At 37.8% G+C, this 22,513-nt stretch overlaps 2 protein-coding genes across 6 annotated transcripts in view; one reads left to right on the forward strand and one right to left on the reverse strand.

The window, feature by feature from the left end:
- psda (pleckstrin and Sec7 domain containing a) overlaps positions 1–13,357 on the reverse strand; it is a 33,555-nt gene extending 20,198 nt beyond the window's left edge. Inside the window, exons 1-8 of one of the 5 annotated variants that reach the window (XM_083538490.1) lie at positions 13,212–13,357; positions 11,868–11,948; positions 8,993–11,358; positions 8,769–8,877; positions 8,125–8,644; positions 7,556–7,978; positions 822–1,004; positions 542–622 (exon numbers count right to left, since the gene is read on the reverse strand). In XM_083538490.1, coding sequence (XP_083394616.1) covers positions 542–622; positions 822–1,004; positions 7,556–7,978; positions 8,125–8,644; positions 8,769–8,877; positions 8,993–11,218 — 3,542 coding nt within the window. In that variant the 5' untranslated portion in view covers positions 11,219–11,358; positions 11,868–11,948; positions 13,212–13,357. Of the gene's footprint in view, positions 1–541; positions 623–821; positions 1,005–2,125; positions 2,263–3,516; positions 4,095–7,555; positions 7,979–8,124; positions 8,645–8,768; positions 8,878–8,992; positions 11,359–11,867; positions 11,949–13,211 lie in introns of those variants that run through there. The other 4 variants (XM_083538488.1, XM_083538489.1, XM_083538491.1 and 1 more) reach the window with 4 other exon arrangements.
- Positions 13,358–17,408: 4,051 nt separating this feature from the next.
- hnrnph3 (heterogeneous nuclear ribonucleoprotein H3 (2H9)) lies at positions 17,409–22,245 on the forward strand. Its single transcript, XM_083538512.1, has 10 exons — positions 17,409–17,833; positions 18,359–18,473; positions 18,581–18,736; positions 19,199–19,342; positions 19,761–19,899; positions 20,377–20,567; positions 20,827–21,035; positions 21,128–21,263; positions 21,351–21,407; positions 21,530–22,245. Exons 2-10 carry the CDS (start codon positions 18,386–18,388, stop codon positions 21,604–21,606), a joined length of 1,197 nt encoding a protein of 398 aa, XP_083394638.1. The 5' UTR covers positions 17,409–17,833; positions 18,359–18,385; the 3' UTR covers positions 21,607–22,245.
- Positions 22,246–22,513: the final 268 nt, after the last annotated feature.

A 22,513-nucleotide genomic window follows, 5' to 3' on the forward strand; every position in this document is an offset into this window, starting at 1 on the left:
AATAATACATTTTAATTGATTAATACTTAATTTATCATGCTAGCATTGGATAGCAAAAAAGTAAGAAATAAAATGGAGGCAGAAAATGGCATAATTTCCATCCCTTTTACTACTTTCTTAACCTTGCACCCAGTTTATTAGGAACACCCACACTCTTAATCTGTAAACCTTTAGGCCTTTAGGGTTTATATATATATATATATATATATATATTTATTTATATAAACAGTTTTCTACAATGATTCTACATTTCTTTTTTTATGTATTTTTCTTCTTTTTTTCACGTTTTCATTACTCTAATATGCACAGTCCACCTCTACTCATTATTGGAAAGAGACCACTGCTGGCCCACCACTGACCAGAGTTATAAGCATTCTCAGCACAGCAATAAAAGTAACATTTAACTTTCTAAAAAGCCTCTAGTCTATTTAAACTGTCAGAGTCATAAAATATAGAAATAAAATAGATTTATTTAGAAATAAGAAGTCATCCTAAAAAGGGAAAATATTTAAAAGGAAAATGTGCATGTGCATGCACTTACCTTAGGGCCTGATCTAGACTCATGCCAGCAAAATTGAAATAACTCAGGTACTCTTCCGCCAACATTCCGCTGAAATCATTACTGAAGGCAAACAGAGGAAAACAAAAAGCACAATGTGTAAAGGATTGAGAATTTGCATATGTGAGTATGTCTATTTTAACATTTAATATTCATGACCACACAATGCTTATGTATCTGAATCAAATGGCTCAGAGTTTACATACAAGACAATTGTTTTTTTAAGAGGATAGATAAAAAAAAAGAAAGAAATTATGCTCACTTTTTACTCAGGTGCCTTGCAATGTCAGACCTCTTAAAGCCGTCCAGGTTGTAGAGACGTTTGGCCAGCAGTTTGGCAGCCTGTAGGTCGGCCTTGCCATTAAAAATGTTTTCGTTGGTGCCCAATGCCAAGCGTTGTGCCACCTCATGGTCAGATTCTGTGACAAGTCCTGATCCTCGTTCCCTGAAAAAAAAGTAACAGTAAGCAAAAACAATATAGTTTGGTATTTGCAACAATTTTCTTTTTCCTGTAAATAATATTTGTGCAGAACATGCTAATACAGTGCCACCGCAGACAATCGTCATATACCCACAATCAGGCATGAACACACGTGTGTGGTGTTTTGGGATCCTTATTTCCCAGTGTTATTTACATTCATAGAAGTACGCAGCCATTTTTCATTATTGGGTGTTTTTTATTTGCATGTGTTGACAGTAATCATCATCTGTTTGGCATCTAAACTAACCCACAAGGACACTCCTTTCATCCCTGACAGACACGCAAGAACCCATTAGCAAACATTTTAATAGGGCTCAAAAACATTTCAAATAGGGCGTATTCCCACCTTGTACCCGTTGTTCCAAGGATAATCTCTGCTTCCATTATGAGCCTGACCAGGATAAAGCTTAAAGGCTTACAAAGAATGAATGTCTGAATGAGCATTTATGGAATTTTGTCTCCATGACTCATGGCCACAACATTAGAATTAATTGTTAAAAGATAAATGCTATCTTGTACAATAAAAAAGTAATCCTAGTTATAATATAATCAAAACTTTAATTATAAAATTATTATTATTATTATTATTATTATAAAACAAAAAAATCAATAAGCGCAAAAAAAAAAATTAAAACAACCAATTTCTGGATGTTATGTTTATTTCAAGCTCGTAGGTTTTTTTTTTATCTATTTAAAAAAGATTTAGTAAAAACTTAGTAAAAAAAATAACAAAATAAAATCATAGTTCAAGTTAAACTATAAGATAAATTTGACATATTCAAAATATTTCCACTTGCTAAATTTCAAATTGCAGTGTAGTGTCAATATACTATTTTTAAACCACAATAGATTAATGACTAGACATTCCTATTTAAAATGTAACCTGCATTACCAACAGCACATACACATATGTATAAAAGTGTTCTAATAAGTTTAACATTAGTAACTCTGATTTTAGATGAAAAACAAACAAAAAAACCCAAAAAAGTAATTTACAACAAATTCACATTGCAATGGAGCTATTATTTATTTGAGAGATCATGTCAATGGACAATATATAAGCAAACAAATCATTGTCTCCTTACCTTAACACCATATCACCTCTGTGTAAAAACCTTATCGTGCCTCAGAACCGTCACTGCTTCCTAATTACACAACCCTTAACTATTGAGGCACAAGTGGAACTAAATACTTATGATCTGCCTATTTCTAAAAGGAAAGTCTAACATAAAGGCTAGAGGGAGGAGACTCTGAGAAGGCAAAGCTGAAGGGGGAGGGTGTATGTTTATCCTTCAAACAATGAGTCCTCATTCCAAAGCAGACTAAAAATTATGAAATGTACAATACATTCTCTATCTAAGCTCACAGTTAGGGTGTGGAGGCCACTTTAAATGAGGCACTTATAAACAGACTTTCCTACTTTCAGTCAACTGGAATTTCTGGACCTGTCTAATTAATAATAGTACAGTTTTCACAGTCGCCATGACATATAAATGATTTCTCCTGTACTTGCCCTAACTACCCAGAGCTTGTAGATTAACATCTTTGAACAAGTCAGATAAAATTGTTTTGTGTTAAACAGCTATTTTTCCTAAGAAAACAACCAGCCTACATACGCCCTCTCCTTATGAACAGTCTACTCCACAAACACATTCCACAATCACCCAGGAGCTTTTTACACACCTACACAAACTGTGGCCAGGCTGAATTAGGGTCATGCTGTTCTTAAATGATGTTAGTCACCCGTCCCAGCTAGAATAAATCCGACTCCCACGTAAGAAATAGTTCACCCTTTTACTCACTGTTAGCAAATGGTTTGAAGTGGGGTTTATTTTTTGTTTTTTTATAGATTTATAGGTAAAGAAAACAACAAAAAGTTACAAGAAGCACACATCACCTGCTTACAATAAATGTCTATGTTCTATGTTATGTTATATGAAAATAACAGTTTTATGTGTAGCAGGGATGAGCCACTACCCAAATAATAATAGCAAGATAGTAAAATTAACAAAGCATTAAAAACACTAAAGCTATTCCCCTTTATTGCATGAACAAAGAATGGAAGAAACACTTTAAAAAAAAGAATGGTTGAAAAAATCTAATTGATAATATAATTCTCCAGGTTTTTATACAGTTCCTGACATTCCAACCTTTCTGTTCACAGGGCATTTTGTGTACTTTCATATTACAAGAATTACAGACAGACACCTTGTGTCACTATTGTGTTCGAATTTCCTTTCTGGCCACAGTATAAGGTGGACCAGAAACAACAAAACATTGACGGAAGCAGGTGGGGCTAGAAATGCTGGATTCTTGAGAAAAACATTTCCATTCATTAGCAATGGTGGCTTATCCAAATGGGCAGATTGCACTGGGGCAAAAAGAAGTGCATCTGAAAGTAGCACCTAGCAAACATCACACAGCACTTAAAAATATCTGTCACATTTCCTTCATCCCAAATAGATCATCTACTCACCGATAAACCTCTGGCAGGGGGGCATACAAGTAGTGATCATCCAAGACCCCGCCTCCCCAGCAGAGCAAATAGCGCGCCATATCATTAAATCCCTGCCTCCTGACATGCAGCTTAAGTGCCTGCTCAGATCCTTAACCAGCACAGAGCTCAGAGGACCTCATTCTTTTTTCCCATGTGATCCACATGAAAAACACTAATCGTATAGTTTATTCCTAGGCATGATTTCCTTTCAATGTCCAATTTTTTTCTCCTCCGGCAAGGCTTCCATTTGTTGCTAATCTGGTGTCTCCTCATGTATTAGGTTCATGTCCCACAAAGCTTTACCAATTCTTTTCTGACTGAAACAAATTATGCTCATCTGGTTCTCTCCAACATTACTATCTCTATCTGGGTGTCTCCTCTCCTTTTCTCATTCCTAGGCTGCTTTCTGCTTTCAGCCTGCTTGCCTATATGCATGTTTTGTGTTATCCTGCCTGTGTACTTCTCTTCAGCTGGGCTATTTTCTGCTGCTGGATGTGATATGTGTTTCCTTTCACTATGCAACAACTCAACCCCTTTCCCTCCTTCTTTTCCTTTCTTTGTTACTGCCTCATGTCCCTCCCTCTCATCAGCCCCTTCTCCCAGAACTTTTTTAACAACCTTGGTCTCTGCACAATCTGACCTGAATATGTGGAGCACTTACAACTGGGAGCAGAAACATGTTGGTCAATGTCGAATGTTGGCCAACTGAAGATAACCTAAATAAAAAACATGAAGTCTTGGAAGACTGTGTCTAAAGCTCTATTTAAGTCACATGACCCTGGAAGCTAATCTCACAACCACCCTGGAAACCAAGTGGACTTGGATGAGCTCCAGGTCTCACTAGACGCCGGACAGGAAAAGGACCTCTACGGAGGAGCCAGTTGTCAGACCAAATGGGGTCAAATTTCTGTTTTTCTTGGCAAAACATAAATAGCTGGATGACAGAGCTGTATGAAAAGTCCCAAATGTAGAAATCCCTGCACACCTTTTTCCTTCTTTTAGAATAAAACCAATGCTGGCTGGTTTGTACTCAACTCTCCCACTGGACATGATGAGGACTGGTTGTTAATCTTTATTTTAAACAACACAAGCTATGACCCCTAAGAAGTCTTTAATTGACAATCACAAATGAAACTTCTATGTTGGTTGAGATTTATAGCCGGGCTAAATATTGGCGATTGAGCCTTACTAGTGATGACAGTATTCCTGTGCATTCATTTAACTACATTTAAAAAATATTATTCCCTGTTTTTGATTAGGATATGTATTCCAGGCCACAGTAAATTGCATTAAATAGTACAACTAAAGATAGCCTTGCAAAATTATTTCTTTTTGTAGCAATATTTTTAGAACCACATCCTATAGATCAAAATATCCTGATGCAATCTGGAGACATAACATTCCCGAAATGTGTTTATACTTCCATCTGCTGGGTAACGTGTGCAAAAGCATAGCAGCTTGTACAAGTTTGACTGAGATTGGTATCATAAACAGAGGTGAGAAGTATTACTATTTTATTGTAATTAAATCTGTAAAAATGTTCACCTTATAATTTTCACTTTTAGTTACTACATTTCAAAAAGAAAAGCATCTCTACTTTCTACTCACTACTTTCTCATAGCACTACATCAGTAAATTTCTGAAAAATCCCATGTATTTGCAATCATATCATACAACATTGAACAGTTAATCAAAATTCTTATCAAAACAAATTTGATCGTTATAGTTAAATTAGACCTGAAGGCAGAAATGTCAGCAAGCTAAAAATTAATTATGTAAAAGCATGATTCAACATGGTCCAGTATTTGTCCTAAAAGCTTCACATTTAATAATTTACATTCTTTTAAAGAAAAAACAAAGCCACGTCACATGAAATTCTTTGTTCTGCATTTTGAGGATCCTGCAACCTTAGTCTCAATTTAGGTGTCTTGTGAAGTTTTTTGGCATGCTTTGTTGGGCTTTTTTTTAATAATTGTATCCATTTAGAATACATTCTAATACAAATAATATATTTATACACAGTTACACCTTAAGCAGAAGTACGAAACTGGTTATGATTATGAAGCCCATAGATAACAATATTGTCAATAATTTAATGAATAAGAAATTCTTATAATAATGCCACTTTTTTAGTAAAGGGAAACATATCTTCTTTTTCTCTAGGCTTCTTCCATTAGGGGTCGCCACAGCGGATCATCCGTCTCCATACCCCCCTGTCCACATCTGCCTCTTTCACCCCAACTCCCTGCATGTCTTTCCTCACCACATCCATTAACCTCCTCCTTGGCCTTCCTCTTTTCCTCCTTACTGGTGGCTCCATCCTCAGCATTCTCCTACCGATAAACCCCATGTCCCTCCTCTGCACATGTCCAAACCATCTCAATCTCGCTCTTCTCACCTGGTCTCCAAAACGTCCTACATATGTTGTCCCTCTAAAAAACTTGTTTTTTTTATCCTGTCCATCCTCGTCACTCCCAATGGAAACATCAACATCTTCAGCTCTGCTACTTTCAGCTCCACCTCCTGTCTTTTACTCAATGCCACTGTCTCTAAACCATACATCGCAGGTCTCACCACAGTCCTATAAACTTTCCCTTTTACTCTTGCAGATATCCTTCTATTACAAATCACTCCTGCCACTCTTCTCCACCCTGCCTGCACACTTTTCTTCACTTCCCTAACACACTCTCCATTACTTTGCACTGTTGACCCCAGGTACCTGAACTCCTCCACCTTCACCACCTTGTCTCCCTACAACTGCACCACTTCACTGTCCTCCCTTTCATTCACACACATGTACTCTGTCTTACTAATACTGACTTTTATTCCCCTTCTTTCCAGCGCATATCTCCACCTCTCCAGGCTCTTCTCAAACTGCTTCCTACTCTCCCCACAAATCACAATATCATCCGCAAACATCATAGTCCACGGAGACTCCTGTCTGACCTCGTCGGTCAACCTGTCCATCACCACTGCAAACAGGAAAAGGGCTCAGTGCCAATCCTTGATGCAGTCCAACCTCCACCTTGAACCAGTCTGTCGTTCCTACTGCACACTTCACTGCTGTCACACTGTCCTCATACATGTCCTGCACCACCCTCACATACTTCTCTGACACACCTGACTTCCTCATACAGTACCACAACTCCTCTCTCTGCACCCTGTCGTACAGTTTAAATCTACAAACACACAATGCAACTCCTTCTGACCTTCTCTATACTTCTCCATCAACATTCCCAAAGCAAATAATGCGTCTGTGGTGCTCTTCCTTGGCATGAAAACACACTTTTCCTCACAGGTGGTCACCTCTTCTCTCAGCCTGGTTTCACTACTCTTTCCCATAACTTCATGGTGTGACTGATCAACTTTACCAGCACACTCCTTCTTCATTCCTTAAGGAATCCTCTCACCTTCCAAAATCTTGTTGAACAAGCTGGTTAAAAACTCCACTGCCATCTCTCCTGAACATCTCCACGCTTCTACCGGTATGTCATCTGGTCCAACTGACTTTCCACTATTCATCCTCTTAATCGCTGTTTTCAATTTCTCCTTACTAATCCTATCCACTTCCTGCTTCACCATCTCCACATCATCCAACCTTTTCTCTCTTTTATTTTTCTTGTTCATCAGTTGCTCAAAATACTCCCTCCCATCTTCTCAACATACTCTCCTCACTAATCAGACCATTGAGAACATATATTATCATAAAAATAAGCAAATTACAGAAGCCATGATTGCTGTGTTCAAGCATTTGTACTTTTAAAAAACATTAAAAACTGTGTAAATAACTGTTTATGCTAGTGCATGTGAATGTCAGGGCATGCCTTTGGACTGGTCTCTATACTTTGAATCATTAAAGCAGAAAATGCATAGTTAAATCCTTAACTCATTCAAGAGCATTTGAGATGTATACAGTTTACAAAACAAGACAATGCATCACTCCTGCACATAAATTATACTACTGCACTAATAAATGGTTTACTAAGCTTAGTAAACTGCACTCCAGTTTCTCACTGACCTTTGTGTCATCACACTGTTAGATGAAATGGAGTTCTTGGGCTGGACACTGTCCGTCAACTCACTCTCCTTTACTGACATGATCTGGTCTGCTCCAATCAATGCCTCAAAAGTGCTAGGAGATTTAGGTTGTTTTAGGGAAGCAAAGCTTAAATCAATGATTTGCTTGGCACTTGCACGAATCTGGGTTTGTATCTCAGGGGTCAATGTTGGGAGGTCAAAGGTAAAAATGGGTGGGCCACTAGAAGCCATGTCTACACTGTCTAGGCTGCTGTAAGAGGTGCCCTTGGCCCGGTGAGATTCTATAATGTTCTCAAAATGACGACTGAAAGAGTCAAGGCCATCTGTGGAGATCCTGCTAGGACTATCCACAGTGATAGGAGACTTTAGGGAAGTATGGCTGTCCCCTAGGCAGTTCTGAGAACTACAGAAGGAAAAGCAAATGAAAAGGTTTAGAAAAAGCATGTATAAATACCAGTTACATTTACTTCTTATAAAGATTAAACCAAACTAAAAAGCCTTTCAAATGTACAGTAACAGACTGAAACTTCTGAATTTTTCTATTCTTACCTTTCAAGCAAGTGGCTGAACATCTCATCTCCCTCCTGCACAGCTTGCTGTCTCTTTCGGTCAAAATGCATTCTCACACTTGCCCAGCTCACCATCTCTTCATCCTGCAGCCGTACCTCATCGTCACTTGACTGTGAACAAAATAGTTGCTCAAAATTACTGCCACTGATGGTGCCAGAGGTGGCCAGTACACTACGGTCACTGCTGAATGCTGAGTCAATTTCCTCCTGTTCAGATTGTATAACTTCATCAATGTCTGTCTCTCTATAACAACGCTGGGGAACTGCATCCAGATCAGTTTCGGAGTATTTGATAGTGCGCTTAATGATGCCAGTCTTAGGGGATGAGCTAAGTGCTAATGAAAAAGGTGGGTTGACTGGTTCCATGTCCACCTGCTGAACATCATGGCTGGAAGTATTCTGGATCAGGGAGATTGGTCTGACATCAGAAAAAGTTGCTGTGAATTCACAAGAAGGATCCCTGTCGTGGCCACTGCAGGGTGTAATAGAGGAAACTGGAACTTTTTTAGAAATAGAGGGGAAAAAAGGTAAATAATGTGTCTACTAACATGTTTATAATTGATAAACTTTAGAATATCAGCAAATATCTTATACATTATACTTGCAAGTGTATGTTGTTCTCACCAGTTACACGATGGTGGTCTTCTAAAGTCTTTCCAAACAGGAACTCCCATTTGGCACGAGCAATCCTTTGAGAGTGCAAAGAACCCAGAAAGGATGATCCACTGTCCAACTAGAACATACAATCACAAGAAATAGGGTACTGTTATCAATTAAAATCTTTGAAAGCTGCTTAATCAATATTTTTTATCCTGTGTTGAAAAATTACAAAAATACTGATATCTCACTTGGATGGGTGTGTTCCCTGTGTCACTTTCTCTCTGACTGGTCTGACTAGATGTCACTGGGGAACTGCAGTCTCTCTCAGGCTGAATGGCCTCCAACAGACTGCCTGTAACCCCACTGGAACTTTGGGACAGTGTGCTGCCCTGATCCCCATAAGTCAGACCTTCAAATCTTATCTCATTTTGTGCTTTTCTGTCCATAAAAATGGTCTCCTCAGAGGTAAGCACAATTAAGTCATTTTTTCCCTCTTTGCTCAAAATACCTAAGGGCATTCCAAATGACACTCCAACTTCAGATGTGTTCTCCTTAGTGGTGTTCTCTTTGACTCTTGAAAAATGTGGTTCTCTCAAGGTTGTTTTTACTGGTATATTACTGTTAAATTGCGTGCAAGGTCTTACTGCATCTGGACTGTCTCCAAGACCACAGCCATTCCCTGCATCACAGTGCCTGTCTTCTTGCCTCTGTATACTGTTCTCCCCTGTATATTGGGGCAGTGAGTGTTGATATGAAACAGGACTGTTCATCCCTTGAATTATTCTTCCCTGCTGACATGGCTCTTGGATTGAAGATGTAGACATTACACCCACTTGGTGCAAATTAGAACAAAACGCAAGCGCTCTGCCCCCACTGAAAGACAAATGCGGGGACCCCCAACCTGAAGAACGTTGTGTCTTAACAGATTTCTGTTGTGTTTTGTTGGCCCAGTGTTCGTCCTGAGGAAAAATATTGCTTTCTGGGTAAGTCCTTGTGGAAAACTCTTCTGTATTCAGTTGTCCTGACCTTGCACTCTCTGATTTTACAGTATTTAAAGATGGTTTCCGGTCTTTCAAATGTATAATAAGATTTGTGGCTTCTTCCACAAAGTGTGGGGTCAATTCACTTGCACTTGATGCAGACAAGATATTTGTCTCAACACTCACTTTGTTGCCTCTAGGAGCTGGCCCATTTGACAATGAAGTTAGGCTAAAATTTACCTTGTTGTTTTGCTGTGGACTTGTTTTTTGACTTCCTGTCTGCTTATGATGTGATTGAATAATGTTTTTATAGGGAATTTGATGCTGAATAGCTGTGGGCCTGCTGGATGGCAAAACTGAACTATGCTTATACTCTTGCTTCAAAGTCTCATCACTCTTCCATTCTTGTGGATTTGGAAGTGCTTGAAATTGAGCATTAGCAGAGCATGATATAAAGTGGTGCTGTCCAGCATCACTAGATAATTTGTGAGCTGCTGGGCTCCTTGGAATACCATGTGGAGACTTGTGTTGATAAAGATCAACTAGATGTGTATAAACAGGCAGAGTTCTGGCAACACGCGTAACCACAGGAGATCCAGACCATGAGTGGCAGCGAGGCTGTAGTCTATGAAGAGTTCCGTAACATCTGTCAGGATAGTTGGCAGTAACTAATTGGGGTCTGAGCTGTGGGGAACCAAACTCTTTCAAAGCATGATGGGTGCTGTTTCTTGCAATTCTCATGCGCTGAAGACTGATGTTATCCTTTGGTTTAATCACAGAGCCTGTTAAGATATTGTTTAAGTTGGAGTTACAAAAGCTTTCTTGCCCGTTCAACCCTACTGAGTTACTGAAATTTTCATGGCAGTGAAAGGAGATGGTTTGATCATTAAAAGCTTTTCTGAATGGGTTCTCTGGTTTATTTTGGCACAATATACTAGGATGACCACCCACAGACCTGATATTAGCTTTCTCAATATAACTAAATGTTGCAATTGACAGTTTTCCTTTGTCCAATTGTCCATAGGTCTTTCGAGCACCACTGGGTGTAGGAGGGGCAGTAAAATGTCCATAAATTCTTGACTCCCTTCCACAGAACGGCTCATTCTCAGTGGATCGAGTTTGTTCCAGATTACCTGTACCTCTTTTAAGCTCTGGTTGAAGGGCAGAGAGTAACTGATACATCTCATCATGGGACAAACTTACTCCAGTTTGAAGTGGTGCCTGCCCTTCTCCACCTGGATTATTGTGTAAGTCAAATGGAGATTTACTGGTGAAAATGCCCTGTGAGTTGCTGCCCACATTGCGTTCATCCACAGGTGGAGGCACTAAGCTACATGGAGTATTAAGGGCTCCATGCTGAGACTCAGGGAAGATGTCTGGTTTATGTACCATGAGGGTCTGTGCTCCTTGTATATCATTCAACTTTGCCCTCTCTTCATCAGGTACAGGTCTCACCTCAACATACAAATGGAGAACTTTCCCTGAGTTTGTCATGTTCCTTAACAGGAAAGCTTGTGGAAGAGTTTTGGTTCTGTAACTACCAAATTAATTGCGCATGGCAACATTGCCAATTGTGGTCAAGTAAGTATCCTTAAGATGAAAGGTACTAAAAAATTATGCACCTTCCAAATCATCTGTTGAAGACAAAGCAAAGCACATAGTTAGAGGTTTTTTTATATATATATATATATATATATATAAAACAAGCTTTTTTGTCACATTTTCTTAACGTTTGCCATTGTAAATTTGTTTTTTTTGGTTTTTTTTAGATTATTCATGTAGTAAAACTTTCTGTAGTTGCCTGTATGGTTACAAACAAAAGAATATCAGGATTTAAAAGATTCAAAAATCATCAATCGGAAAAAAATCAATCAGAAATGTTTTTGAGATGTTCTCAGTAGGTTAGTATGTCAAGTTACAAAAATATAAAAAATATGTTTATACATTTTCTGAAATCAGATTTTTTTTTTTTACACTTTTTAGGCCATTCCTCACACAAGGTTCCTGGTTAAAAGGATTCCTGAAGTATTTTAATTTGTGATTTGAAGATGAGATGAATTGAAGTTTATAATGTATAGTGTATGTAAATACAAAAACTGCTATAAATGAATGAACACTTTAATTCCAATAAAATATCCCTTGCCTTGTGTCTTCTTTCATGCTTGACCAATCTCCACCAATAGGATTTTGACTTGACGATACTCTTAGCCCCTGACCTAGTCAACTAGTACAAGAAAATATTTGCATTAAGATTACAATGTAAGCTGTCCTAAATAAGCCTGTTTGTTAAATCATGTAAATATAAAACTTCCAGGAAATGTATACTCTGGTTTCATAGCTAAGCCTCAACATCGGCCATGCTTAATGCAGAATTGTTTAGCCTGTACTGATACACTTAATAGCAGCCCCATTGGGAAAAGAGAGAATTGGAGAATGTTTTTTCTAGCAGTGCCTCAAGCACACTTTGCCCACACTGTCTCTCACCTTTATTCACCATCTAGGACACTTTTGGGAGAATTATATTATACTTAGAAAAGAAATCCTCACTTCACAAATATTAATTTGCAGCACTTCCAAACCAATTGACCAAACAACCAATTAAAATGTCACATCACCTTGATGGACTAGACCAACATTGGAAAAGCTAGGAAAATAATGACAAAAGTAACTTAATTACTGTTTAGCACTTTATATCACTGTATAGCCCTTTCCCATGTCTTTGATTGAAGCTTGTTGAAAAGTATTGCTGAAGTACTGGCATCACATTCACCCTGATGCTATAGCAAAAATCACTGCTGGTCAACTGCATCATGATATAGCCAATTGTGCATTAGGCATTTTAAAGTCATAGTTGCAACTCTTATCTACTCAGAATGCAACCAGTAACACACTGAAATGGACACCTCCTTAATGAAATCGCTGGATCAGATTTCTCACTGGAAAGAGTGTCACTAACAACAAGGCAGCTTTCCTGGCATTATTGTTAACTATAATATCCGGCCTGGAAAATACAGTGCAACATGCTGCATATACAATATCAAGAGGTTTATTCAATAATAAATACTCCAAACACCTAATGTGCATATCTTTCCTAAAGAATTAGGCATTTTGCATGCAAAAAAAAGTACTTTTCCCATTTGAACCAAGTAAGCAGCTATGATTAATGAAATACTAAAACACAAAAATAACAACGTGTACTTATGCTGTATTCACTGACAATTCATACACCAATTTTGTAAATGGACTTAAATCTTAATCTTTCATCAATATGTTATCAGCAGCAAACTATTTCATTTTAAAGCAGCAGACTGATTATCACTTATTATTCTTTATCAGACTGATCAGATATAAAATAGCTTCTATGCATAAATATACACTCCTTACACAATTAAGTAAGGCATTACCTACTTTTGCTAATAGGATTTCCCCACCCAATCTCATCTCATCCATTCTGTTGTAGGTCTTGCAGTACATCATGCAACTTTACCTTATGTCCATTCTTTGTTCCTGTTTTCCTCATAGGCTCTTTTCCGGAAGCAATAATAATAAAAAACCTTTAGAATTTACACTATTCATACTAAGTGTGTCTGTTGTCTCTGGCACTCTCCTAAAAAAAAAAAACAGGACCTGCAGGCTTAGGTTGAGCTTCCATATTGGATTAATGCAGCTTAGTTAGATTCTTCCTCCTCCTCCTCCTCCCTGGCTTACATCCAGCATTACTTCTTCCTCTTCTCGAATGTCACTCAGGTCTTCAAGGCCTACCCCTAGTGCAATAATTAAGCCAATCAGAGGAAGAGCTTTTAAGAGGGTGTGTGTGTGTGTGTGTGTGTGTGTGTGTGTGTGTGTGTGTGTGTGTGTGTGTGTGTGTGTGTGTGTGTGTGTGATTAAGCAGCACACTTATCTGCAACTAAATGATAGATAGCAAAACACTCTCCCAGAGGGGGAAAACAAGCACACCAAGGAACACATCCATACAAAGAGGTAAAGTGAAAAGAGTAAAAGAACAACCTTTGAAATATGCCTTTTTGTCATTAGGGCTCTGACCCAAGCACAAAAGTTGTTCCAAAACTTGCTTCTGGTCATAACAACACTTAATATACAGTATGTGTCACGCATAAATATACACATTCTTTGATTCATCATAAATATTAATAAAACATGGGTTATACGGTGATGCAATAGGCAGCTCTCTCTGTGTTGCATTTTGCATTTTCTTCCCACGTCTATCAAGATTTCCTCCTGGTTCTTCAGTTTCTGTCCACCTTCAAAAACATGGCAGTAGATAAACTTTAACTTTGAATGACTTAGACATAAATGAGTGTGTGCATGATGTGCGGTGAAGGACCATCTAGTGTGTATATGGTTTATATTGTTTTCTGAGATCTTATTCATTGTTTTTTTATCTTTAATGCTGATACTAAAAGCATGGAATAAAGAAAGAAAAAAAAGATCACGTGCATTGTCGAAGCCTTATCACACTTTCAATCCTTATAAATATACATGCAAATGATTGCAGGAGTTCCATCCACAGAATTGATTAGCTGCATTTTTAATGGGAATACCAGCATCTCAATCGATTTGACAGTCTTGCACTGCACCATGGCCATCAGCCCAATTAAATCAGTGTGAGGCAGCAGTGGAGCTGGCCGCATCATAATTAGTCAATAAAAAGGGTTTTAAAAAGCTAAATAAATTATTATTTTCATTGAAATATAGTGTTTACGATTATTGTAGTCCGGATGGTTGTCTTTTTCTCTATATAATGTAAGCTGTTTGTAAGAATTTGCAGATGCACAGTGTTGTTGAATGAAGTCAGCACAATGGCGTTGTGCCTGGCAGCTTCAATAAAAATCTCTCTGGCTTAATTAATAGACTCATACTGACATGGTCAGAGATCCAAATTTTTACCTACACTGCAAAAAATCTATGCACGGGTAAACACACTATAATGAATAAATGTGACTAAAAAATCTGTTTTGAATATAAATATTGAAATATGAAATATTACTGTAATTTGTATTGAATTGTATTTGTCCACTGGAATTCAGAAAGTAAAGCAGGGATTAATGCAGGGAGTAATGCCACCCCAACCACACACACACACACACACACACACACACGTTTATTTGATCCTACAATGGTGTTAACAGGTGTGCCATACAGGGCATAATCCTGTTTAGCCCCCAGTGTTCCCAGGATAGGCTCCAGATGCAAATTAAGGAAGAATGTACAGTGCATCCGGGAAATATTTACAGCGCTTCACTTATTCCACATTTTGTTATGTTACAAGCTTATTCCAAAACTGATTGAATGTATAATCTTCCTTAAAATTCTACAAACAATAATCCATAATGACACCAATTACAGCCTCAACTCTTTTTGAGTATGATGCTATAAGTTTAACATCTATTTTGGGCACTTTCTCCCATTCTTCTTTGCAGAACCTCTCAAGCTCCATGAGGTTGGATGGGGAGCGTTCATACAAAGCCATTTTCAGATCTTTCCAGAGATGTTCAATCGAGTTCAAGTCTGCAGAAATGGGTGTTACTCTAAAAGGTTCTCCTCACTCCACAGAGCAATGCTGGAGCTCTTTCAGAGTGACAACCACCCTGACTAACGTCCTTCTAACGTTCAGTTTGGCGGGGCGGCCCACTCTAGGAAGAGTCCACGGTGCTCAATTGGACCTTCAAATTTTTCTGTACCCTTCCCTAGATCTGTGGCGCGATACATTCCTGTCTTAGAGGTATAAATATAATTCCTTGGACATCATGGCTTGGTTTGTGCTTTGACATGTTAACTGTGGGACCTTCTATAGACAGGTGTGTGCCTTTCTAGATCATGACCAATTAACTGACTGGAAACAGTGAAAACAGGGTGCACTTTCACAGTGGGATATTGTTTGTAGAATTAAAATAATTAAAATAATAAATTTTATCAATTTTGAAATAAGGCTGTAGCATAAGATGTGGAAAAAGAAAAGCGATGTGAATACTTTTCAGATTCAGTGTATAAAACAGGATAATTCATGATAACTGATATTTTAACCTTTATTTTCCTTAGACATGTATTAAATTTTAAGTGCACATCCGACATTGATGGCTTAACCACTGTCTGATTTCTAAATTTATAAGCAGCTCTGTTAATATTTTCCCTTTTATGCTTATAATTGGGTAAGCTACTTTCCCAAAATAACACAATATAGAAAAGAAAAGTATATTGTGTTTCTCAAAAAACAGCAAGTGAACAATGGGTCATGATTTTAAATAGTATCTTACACATCTTTTCTCCTCCTCCCTACATACTTAAACCCAAATGGACATAAAATCTAATAGTCTTGAGGAAATAGACAATTTTAACAAAGTGAAAATGTTACTTTCCAATAAGATGCATAGTTTTACATTAGTAATGCTACTGGCAACAAATACTGTACATAACTATGTTTCTATTGCAATCTACAGTCCAACTGTCCAAGGACAAAAAATCTTTTTTTTTTATAAAAATAAAGATTTTTTTTATATTCCAATTTTTTTTATATTCCAATTTTATTATTCCAAAATTTGTATGAACGCTCCCCATCCAAACTCATGGAGCTTGAGAGGTGTCTAATAACTTAATAATCTCGCGATATTTCTACCATGCTGGGTTGCCATATTGTAGAAAATTCGACTTTGAGAGGGATTAACATTTTAAAACTACTTTCCTGATTCGCAAGACATCTGAGAGGATGTCAAGGACCATTTCAGCAATGTGTAAGGTGAATACATATAATGCATTAATTACAATAAATATTACAGTCCCTTATTGCTTACTTACAGTAGGTTTAAAACGGTATGAAAAACACAGTGCCACTCAGTTTTATAAGATGTAACACTTAGAACAATTGCATTGGGACAAGCTTGAACTACCTGTGCTGTTATGCAAAATAAATGCACACTTTACTCACTTATAATCAGCCAAATTTAAGAATTTAAGTGAGCTTTGGAATACCAGGAACTGTGTGTCATGGATGTTCCACAATATTTACAGTAACATTATACAGCATAGTGTTACTTATATATTGCAATGAATTGTTGCCAGTTTGTAGTACAAGAAGACAAATTAAGCGTCAGCACAGACTCCTATTGGAAATATGTAACTCCAGGATGGTATGATGAGGTCAAGGGCAGGTTAGACAATTGAGAGACAGAGCCTGGTTTACATATATAAACCCTGAATAAATTTAATTATTACATTCCAAATAAATAGGTTTGATTGAGCAATAATATTTTATCCTATTTAATAGTGCATTCTTTACACACACATAGCCTATTTGACTCACATTTTATCTCATGGTTTTTAGTGCGGTCTGTAAGTAGGATCTAAGCTTGATTTTTGTTATCACTTGATTGAGAAGATGTGGGATGAACCAAGGAAGAACCCGCTTCAGTCACATTGCATAGACTTATCTTTATTTATTAATTAAATTAAATCTGGACAAAGATGCCTGTTACTTTGTTATAGAAGTAGGAGTTGTAACTACAGATCAAATATTTGTAGTGCATTTTCCTTTCCACCAGCTGTTTTTTTTTTCATGCAAACTACCAGTAGAAGGAATAGTAGTCATCTGTATTTGGGCTCTCGCACGCCCCCGTGCGGCAGTGGTAATAGCTGCCTCTCATTGCATGTTTGTATTGCAGTATTTTTCAATAGCAACTAGTTACTTAGTCTATGGAAGGCGACGAGATGCAAATAGGAGTCTATAAAATTATATAGATGATATTCGCACAAATAGTCAAGGACACATGCATATTCCTTGGTCAGTTTAACTGAGATTTTGACAATAAAAACGACCAAATCAAATAATTGCACATTTCGTTACATTTGTTTTTTATTATTATATAACACCTTCCTCTCCTGGCTGCACATTTGTGGACATTTCGCTTCGTTGCCTAGTCTTTGATTTGTATACTATAACAGCGCTCCGACATGTTTTATTTCGTACTTCCTGCATAGACACGGGGGGATTGTTTAGGAAAACCTGGCAACCATGGTCCCGATCCACCGTGGGTAACTGGTCGTTCACTACCTGTAGGGAAAGGACAGGCTTCAGACGTTGGAGAAATATACGCGGTAATGTCGGATATAGAGTTCTGTTTTATGTTGTAACATTAGTTTGTAGTATTGATCAGATTTAGAGTGAATAAAACTTCCCGGGAGCCAGATATTAGTCTTATTTGTTGGATCAGTTTGCTAAGCTAGCCTAACGCAGGGTTTCCGCTAGCTGGCTAATCACTTCCTGTGCGCATAGATGTATATATTTTTATTTTAATGTTTTGTGTACTATGTGAGTTTGGGTGAATTGTAACATGAACGGATTAATAATGTGTTTAAGAGCTTTGTGGGCCACTTTGAATGGTTCGTGGTGTTTGTGGTGTGTATGGCTGGCAGTCATGCCATGCTAGTCATGTGAACTAGTTAAGCTGTGTGTTTTGGGATGAACGAGTAAGTGGTCTGCCCTGAGAATACAAGATATTTATGTGCCTTTTTTAAACATTTAAAGCTACGAGCAACGTTTTTATTGATTTGTGATACAGAATCCAGGAAACCTTCAATTCAGCCCTCACCCTCCATGATGTGTGTTGATCTTTTTTTCAGGAGCCTGCCCTGAGGTCAGATAGTAAAATGTCCCACAACGATGAGGGTTACGTGGTGCGCATCCGAGGCTTACCCTGGTCATGTACTCAAGAGGAAGTGGCCTCGTTTTTTTCTGGTAAACTCAAGACAAAAGGCAAAGAAACGTTGCTTTGTAATTGTGATAAACTTGTCAAACTTGCAATCCAGGACGACCAAACTATCGTTTTGTTTCCTGTCTTCCAGAATGTGATATCATAGGGAAAGTGAACGGGGTGTGTTTTACCTTCTCGAAGGAGGGAAGACCCAGCGGAGAGGCTTTCATCGAGCTAAAAACAGCTGAGGACTTTAAGAAAGCCCTCTCAAAAGACCGAAAATACATGGGCCATCGATATATCGAAGGTACACTCTCGTATACGATAATTATTTATGTCTGTACTTTAAAAGTTACTAACAGCTGGAACCAAATTCCTTGTGTGTGTCAACGCACTTGGCCAATAAACCTGATTCTGATTCTGACGAGCCTTTTCACTGAAAATGTCTGGCTTGGGGTCGAAATGCACGTGTACACAACAGGGTGCGAAAACCAATCTGGATTTTTGTTGGAGGTTTATTCGTGCAGTTAAGAGGTCATTAGTTTTATGTTTATCTTTATGTAAATGCAGTTTGATGCAGCTTTTTTCTTAATCTGATTGCCAGAACATATTCACGAAACAGCTGTTATGCAAGAAACAAAACATGACAGGATGTGCTGTTCTAGGAAAATAATCAACACCGGGGTGGTGTGATGTGATGTCCCCGAGTGTTCTTATTATCCCTGAGTGTGCCTGTAAATGCAGTCACTGAGTGTATCGCACTGTGCAGTGTTCAAGTCGAACCGCAGTGAGATGGACTGGGTGCTGAAGCGCTGCGGCCCGACAGATTATGACAGCAGCAGTGGCTGCATGCTGAGGCTTAGAGGACTGCCTTTCGGCTGCAGTAAGGAGGAGATAGTTCAGTTCTTTTCAGGTACGCTTTCTCGCTTAGATGGGGTTTGTTCTCTTTTGTTTTAGATCTATGATTTACTTTGTAAGAGTACTGTCCTTTTTTTTATAAATAAATTTTTATCATGAAGACTCATGCGTAGTAAAGATCAACATGTATACACTTACCTTGCCAATGTTGATCTTTAATTTGTGACTAACCTGTTTTCACTAATTAACATACCATAAATATAAATGTCATACTCTTCTTTTTGACTGTTTAATTTGTACAGAACTGTTAGTGAATGTGTTGTTAAGGATTAGCTGTGTGATTTTAGGAATTTGTAAACTATATGGGATGATTTAAGGGACTACATGTGGGGGGGGGACTTTCTTTTCTACACATGAGAATGTTGCTATTTAACATGTCCCCCTCTGTGGGGTTATTTGTCCTTGGGTTAAAGGGTTGAAAATCGTGCCAAATGGGATTACATTGCCGATGGACTACCAGGGGAGGAGCACAGGGGAAGCCTTCGTGCAGTTTGCCTCAAAGGAGATAGCAGAAAAAGCTCTGGGGAAACACAAGGAAAGAATAGGGCACAGGTGGGGCTGGCAAGACCGGGCTGGGTGATCAATGCTATCTATAATGTGGGATTGGGGGTCATGCATCTTTATTCTTTAGAAAAGAAAGATGATGTTATAATGTTAAACTTGGCATGTTTCTCAAATATTTAACATGGGTGGAAAATGATCTAAGAAGGAGTAACCTATATGTTTAGCATTATCTTCTGTTTTGGGGGAAACATTGTTTATTCAAAGGAGCCTTTTTTTTTTTAGGATTGATTTTTAAAAGCTTTGAGTTGTTCATAGTAAAGTATTTGAGTTAGAGTAGTATTAGGCCCTTTGTCCCCTTCCTCTGATCTGTAAACATCCACTCATTTTTGTTTGCTGAGGTAATTTAAATAAATCATGAGTTTTTGGGACATTGACTCACTAAGCTCTCATCATTTCTGTGAAGCAAGTGCAAGAGTTAACATCGTTTCTGTGTGTCGCTAATACCCTGCATTTTAACAAACTCAGGTACATAGAGATATTCAAAAGTAGCCGAAATGAAATCCGTGCATACTATGAGGTTCCTCGGAGGATGATGGGACAGAGGCCTAGTCCATATGACAGACCAGTGATGGGCCGTGGGGGCTTCTTTGGCCCTGGACCTGGAAGAGGAGGTGCTGTTCTGGACCAGATGCGCAGTGGAAGTAGTTACAGTGGTGGTACGTACTCAATCTGATTGAAGTGAAAGTAATGAACTGAAATGTTAAGCTAAAATTAAGCTGGTCCCTGTGCTTTTTACTTCTTTATAAAAAAAAAAAAAAAAAAAATGTTAGGTATGCGTTTTACATTTCTTATGAGCTGGTTTTCATAAACTTTGTATTACAAAGTTCTATCTTTGATGGAGTCCCATTACAATTAAACAATCATTTAGAGCTGATTTACATAAACTCCATATCAAGACTTGCCTCTGTTCTGCAGGTTATGGGGGCTTGGACAATTACAATGGGTTTAACAACTACTGCTTTGGCAATGGAATGTTTGAAGAGCGGGCAAGATGTGACCGTGGTGGAAGAGGAATGGGAGGTCATGGTTATGGTGGAAGTGATTCCAGCTCTGGCTTTCACAGTGGACATTTTGTGCACATGAGAGGCCTTCCATTCCGTGCAACAGAGTCAGATATTGCCAATGTAAAACACATCACAGGGTCCTTGTCAACTTTTAGAACCCTCCTTAGCTTGATGGTAAATTTTTATTTATTTATTTTTTCCCCCTCCCCTAGTTCTTTGCACCACTGCACCCAATCCGTGTGCACATCGATGTCGGACCCAACGGCAAATCCACGGGAGAGGCAGACGTAGAGTTCGCCACTCATGAAGATGCTGTTTCGGCCATGTCAAAGGATAAGAATCATATGCGTATGTACTTCCTGTTTATATCCATATTGCAATTGTAAAGATGGTGCCTTTCAATTCTTATGGTTTTCCTTGTTATTTTCCCCATAGAACACCGTTACATTGAGCTTTTCTTAAATTCAACCTCCAGCGGAGCATCTGAAATGAGTTAGCATCACTTTTTCACTGCTTAAAAGCATGCTCAAAAAAATGTATACCTTGCTGACTGCCAGTTGTGTGTAATTATTTCCTTTGTTCTCTTTAAAAAAAAAAAAAAAATGCATAACCAGGTCGTGGAGGTGGAAGTTACTATGGCAACTCTGGAAGCATGGGATCCAGAGCAAGCGGTCCAAGGGGCATGTACTGAAGACACCGTTTTACAAGAAATAATTTTCACATGAAAATTGGAAAGGTTTTGTTTCATATAGAGGCGTTTTTGCAAAATCATAGAAAATTGAAGCTGAATATTTTCCAGTCAGAGTGGAGTTTAAAGTATAAATGAAGTATATAAATAAGTATATATAGGTTGACCAGCTACTGTACATTTTTGCTTAAAGATTTTATATCCGATTCCTTTGTGTTTGAGTTTAATTAGTGTTGTCATCTATGTAGCTTTGCAACCTCAGAGGACACTGTGATGGGCTGCCATCTTTACGATTTGTAAGCCTTTTTTCTCCTTAAAACAATTAAACTTATTTGGCTGTTAACCTTTTTCTTAGTTGCATTAACTGCAGGATTCTCGTTTAAATTATTGTTGCTCATATAATCATTTGTTGGCTGTTGCATTTAAAACTTCCAAAGTTAAAATTGTTTGAAATTAAACGTTTGTGTTTAGTCATTGCAAACACTTAAATCTAAGTGAGATGATGAGATTGCTCTATTTTTAGATTTCTGGAAGTTTCCTTTCAGTTCTAATCTAATGTATGTTGTAAAGAAATGGCAATTCCAGCTATTTACACTTATGTTCTAATGTCTGTGAATTAAAAATTAAAGAATGTTTATATTATTTGATCACTCCTGTCGGTCATTGAGTGGATTCCTTTGTGAAATATCAAACAGCACACGGTAGCAAATAGGAATCTTCATGGGGAATAAAATGCCCCCATTCAAATAAATACAATAAAAAATAAGTATTATAGATATATAGTGAGTACACATTATATATATATATATATATATATATATATATATATATATATATATATTAATGTGTGTATGTGTATATATAATTTACAATCCTTCTATAAAATCGTACAGTACAATAATTGTACTGA

This window comes from Silurus aristotelis (assembly GCF_946808225.1).
Source record: "Silurus aristotelis genome assembly, chromosome: 4".
NCBI classification, from domain to species: Eukaryota; Metazoa; Chordata; class Actinopteri; order Siluriformes; family Siluridae; genus Silurus; species Silurus aristotelis.

Bases quoted from the DNA above. Each gene is read 5' to 3' on its own strand.
- hnrnph3 (XM_083538512.1), top strand. From the start codon at position 18,386: ATGTCCCACAACGATGAGGGTTACGTGGTGCGCATCCGAGGCTTACCC. The intron at 20,568-20,826 runs GTACGTACTCAA...TCTGTTCTGCAG, and splicing joins TGGAAGTAGTTACAGTGGTG to GTTATGGGGGCTTGGACAAT. The intron at 21,264-21,350 runs GTATGTACTTCC...TTTTCCCCATAG, and splicing joins AAAGGATAAGAATCATATGC to AACACCGTTACATTGAGCTT.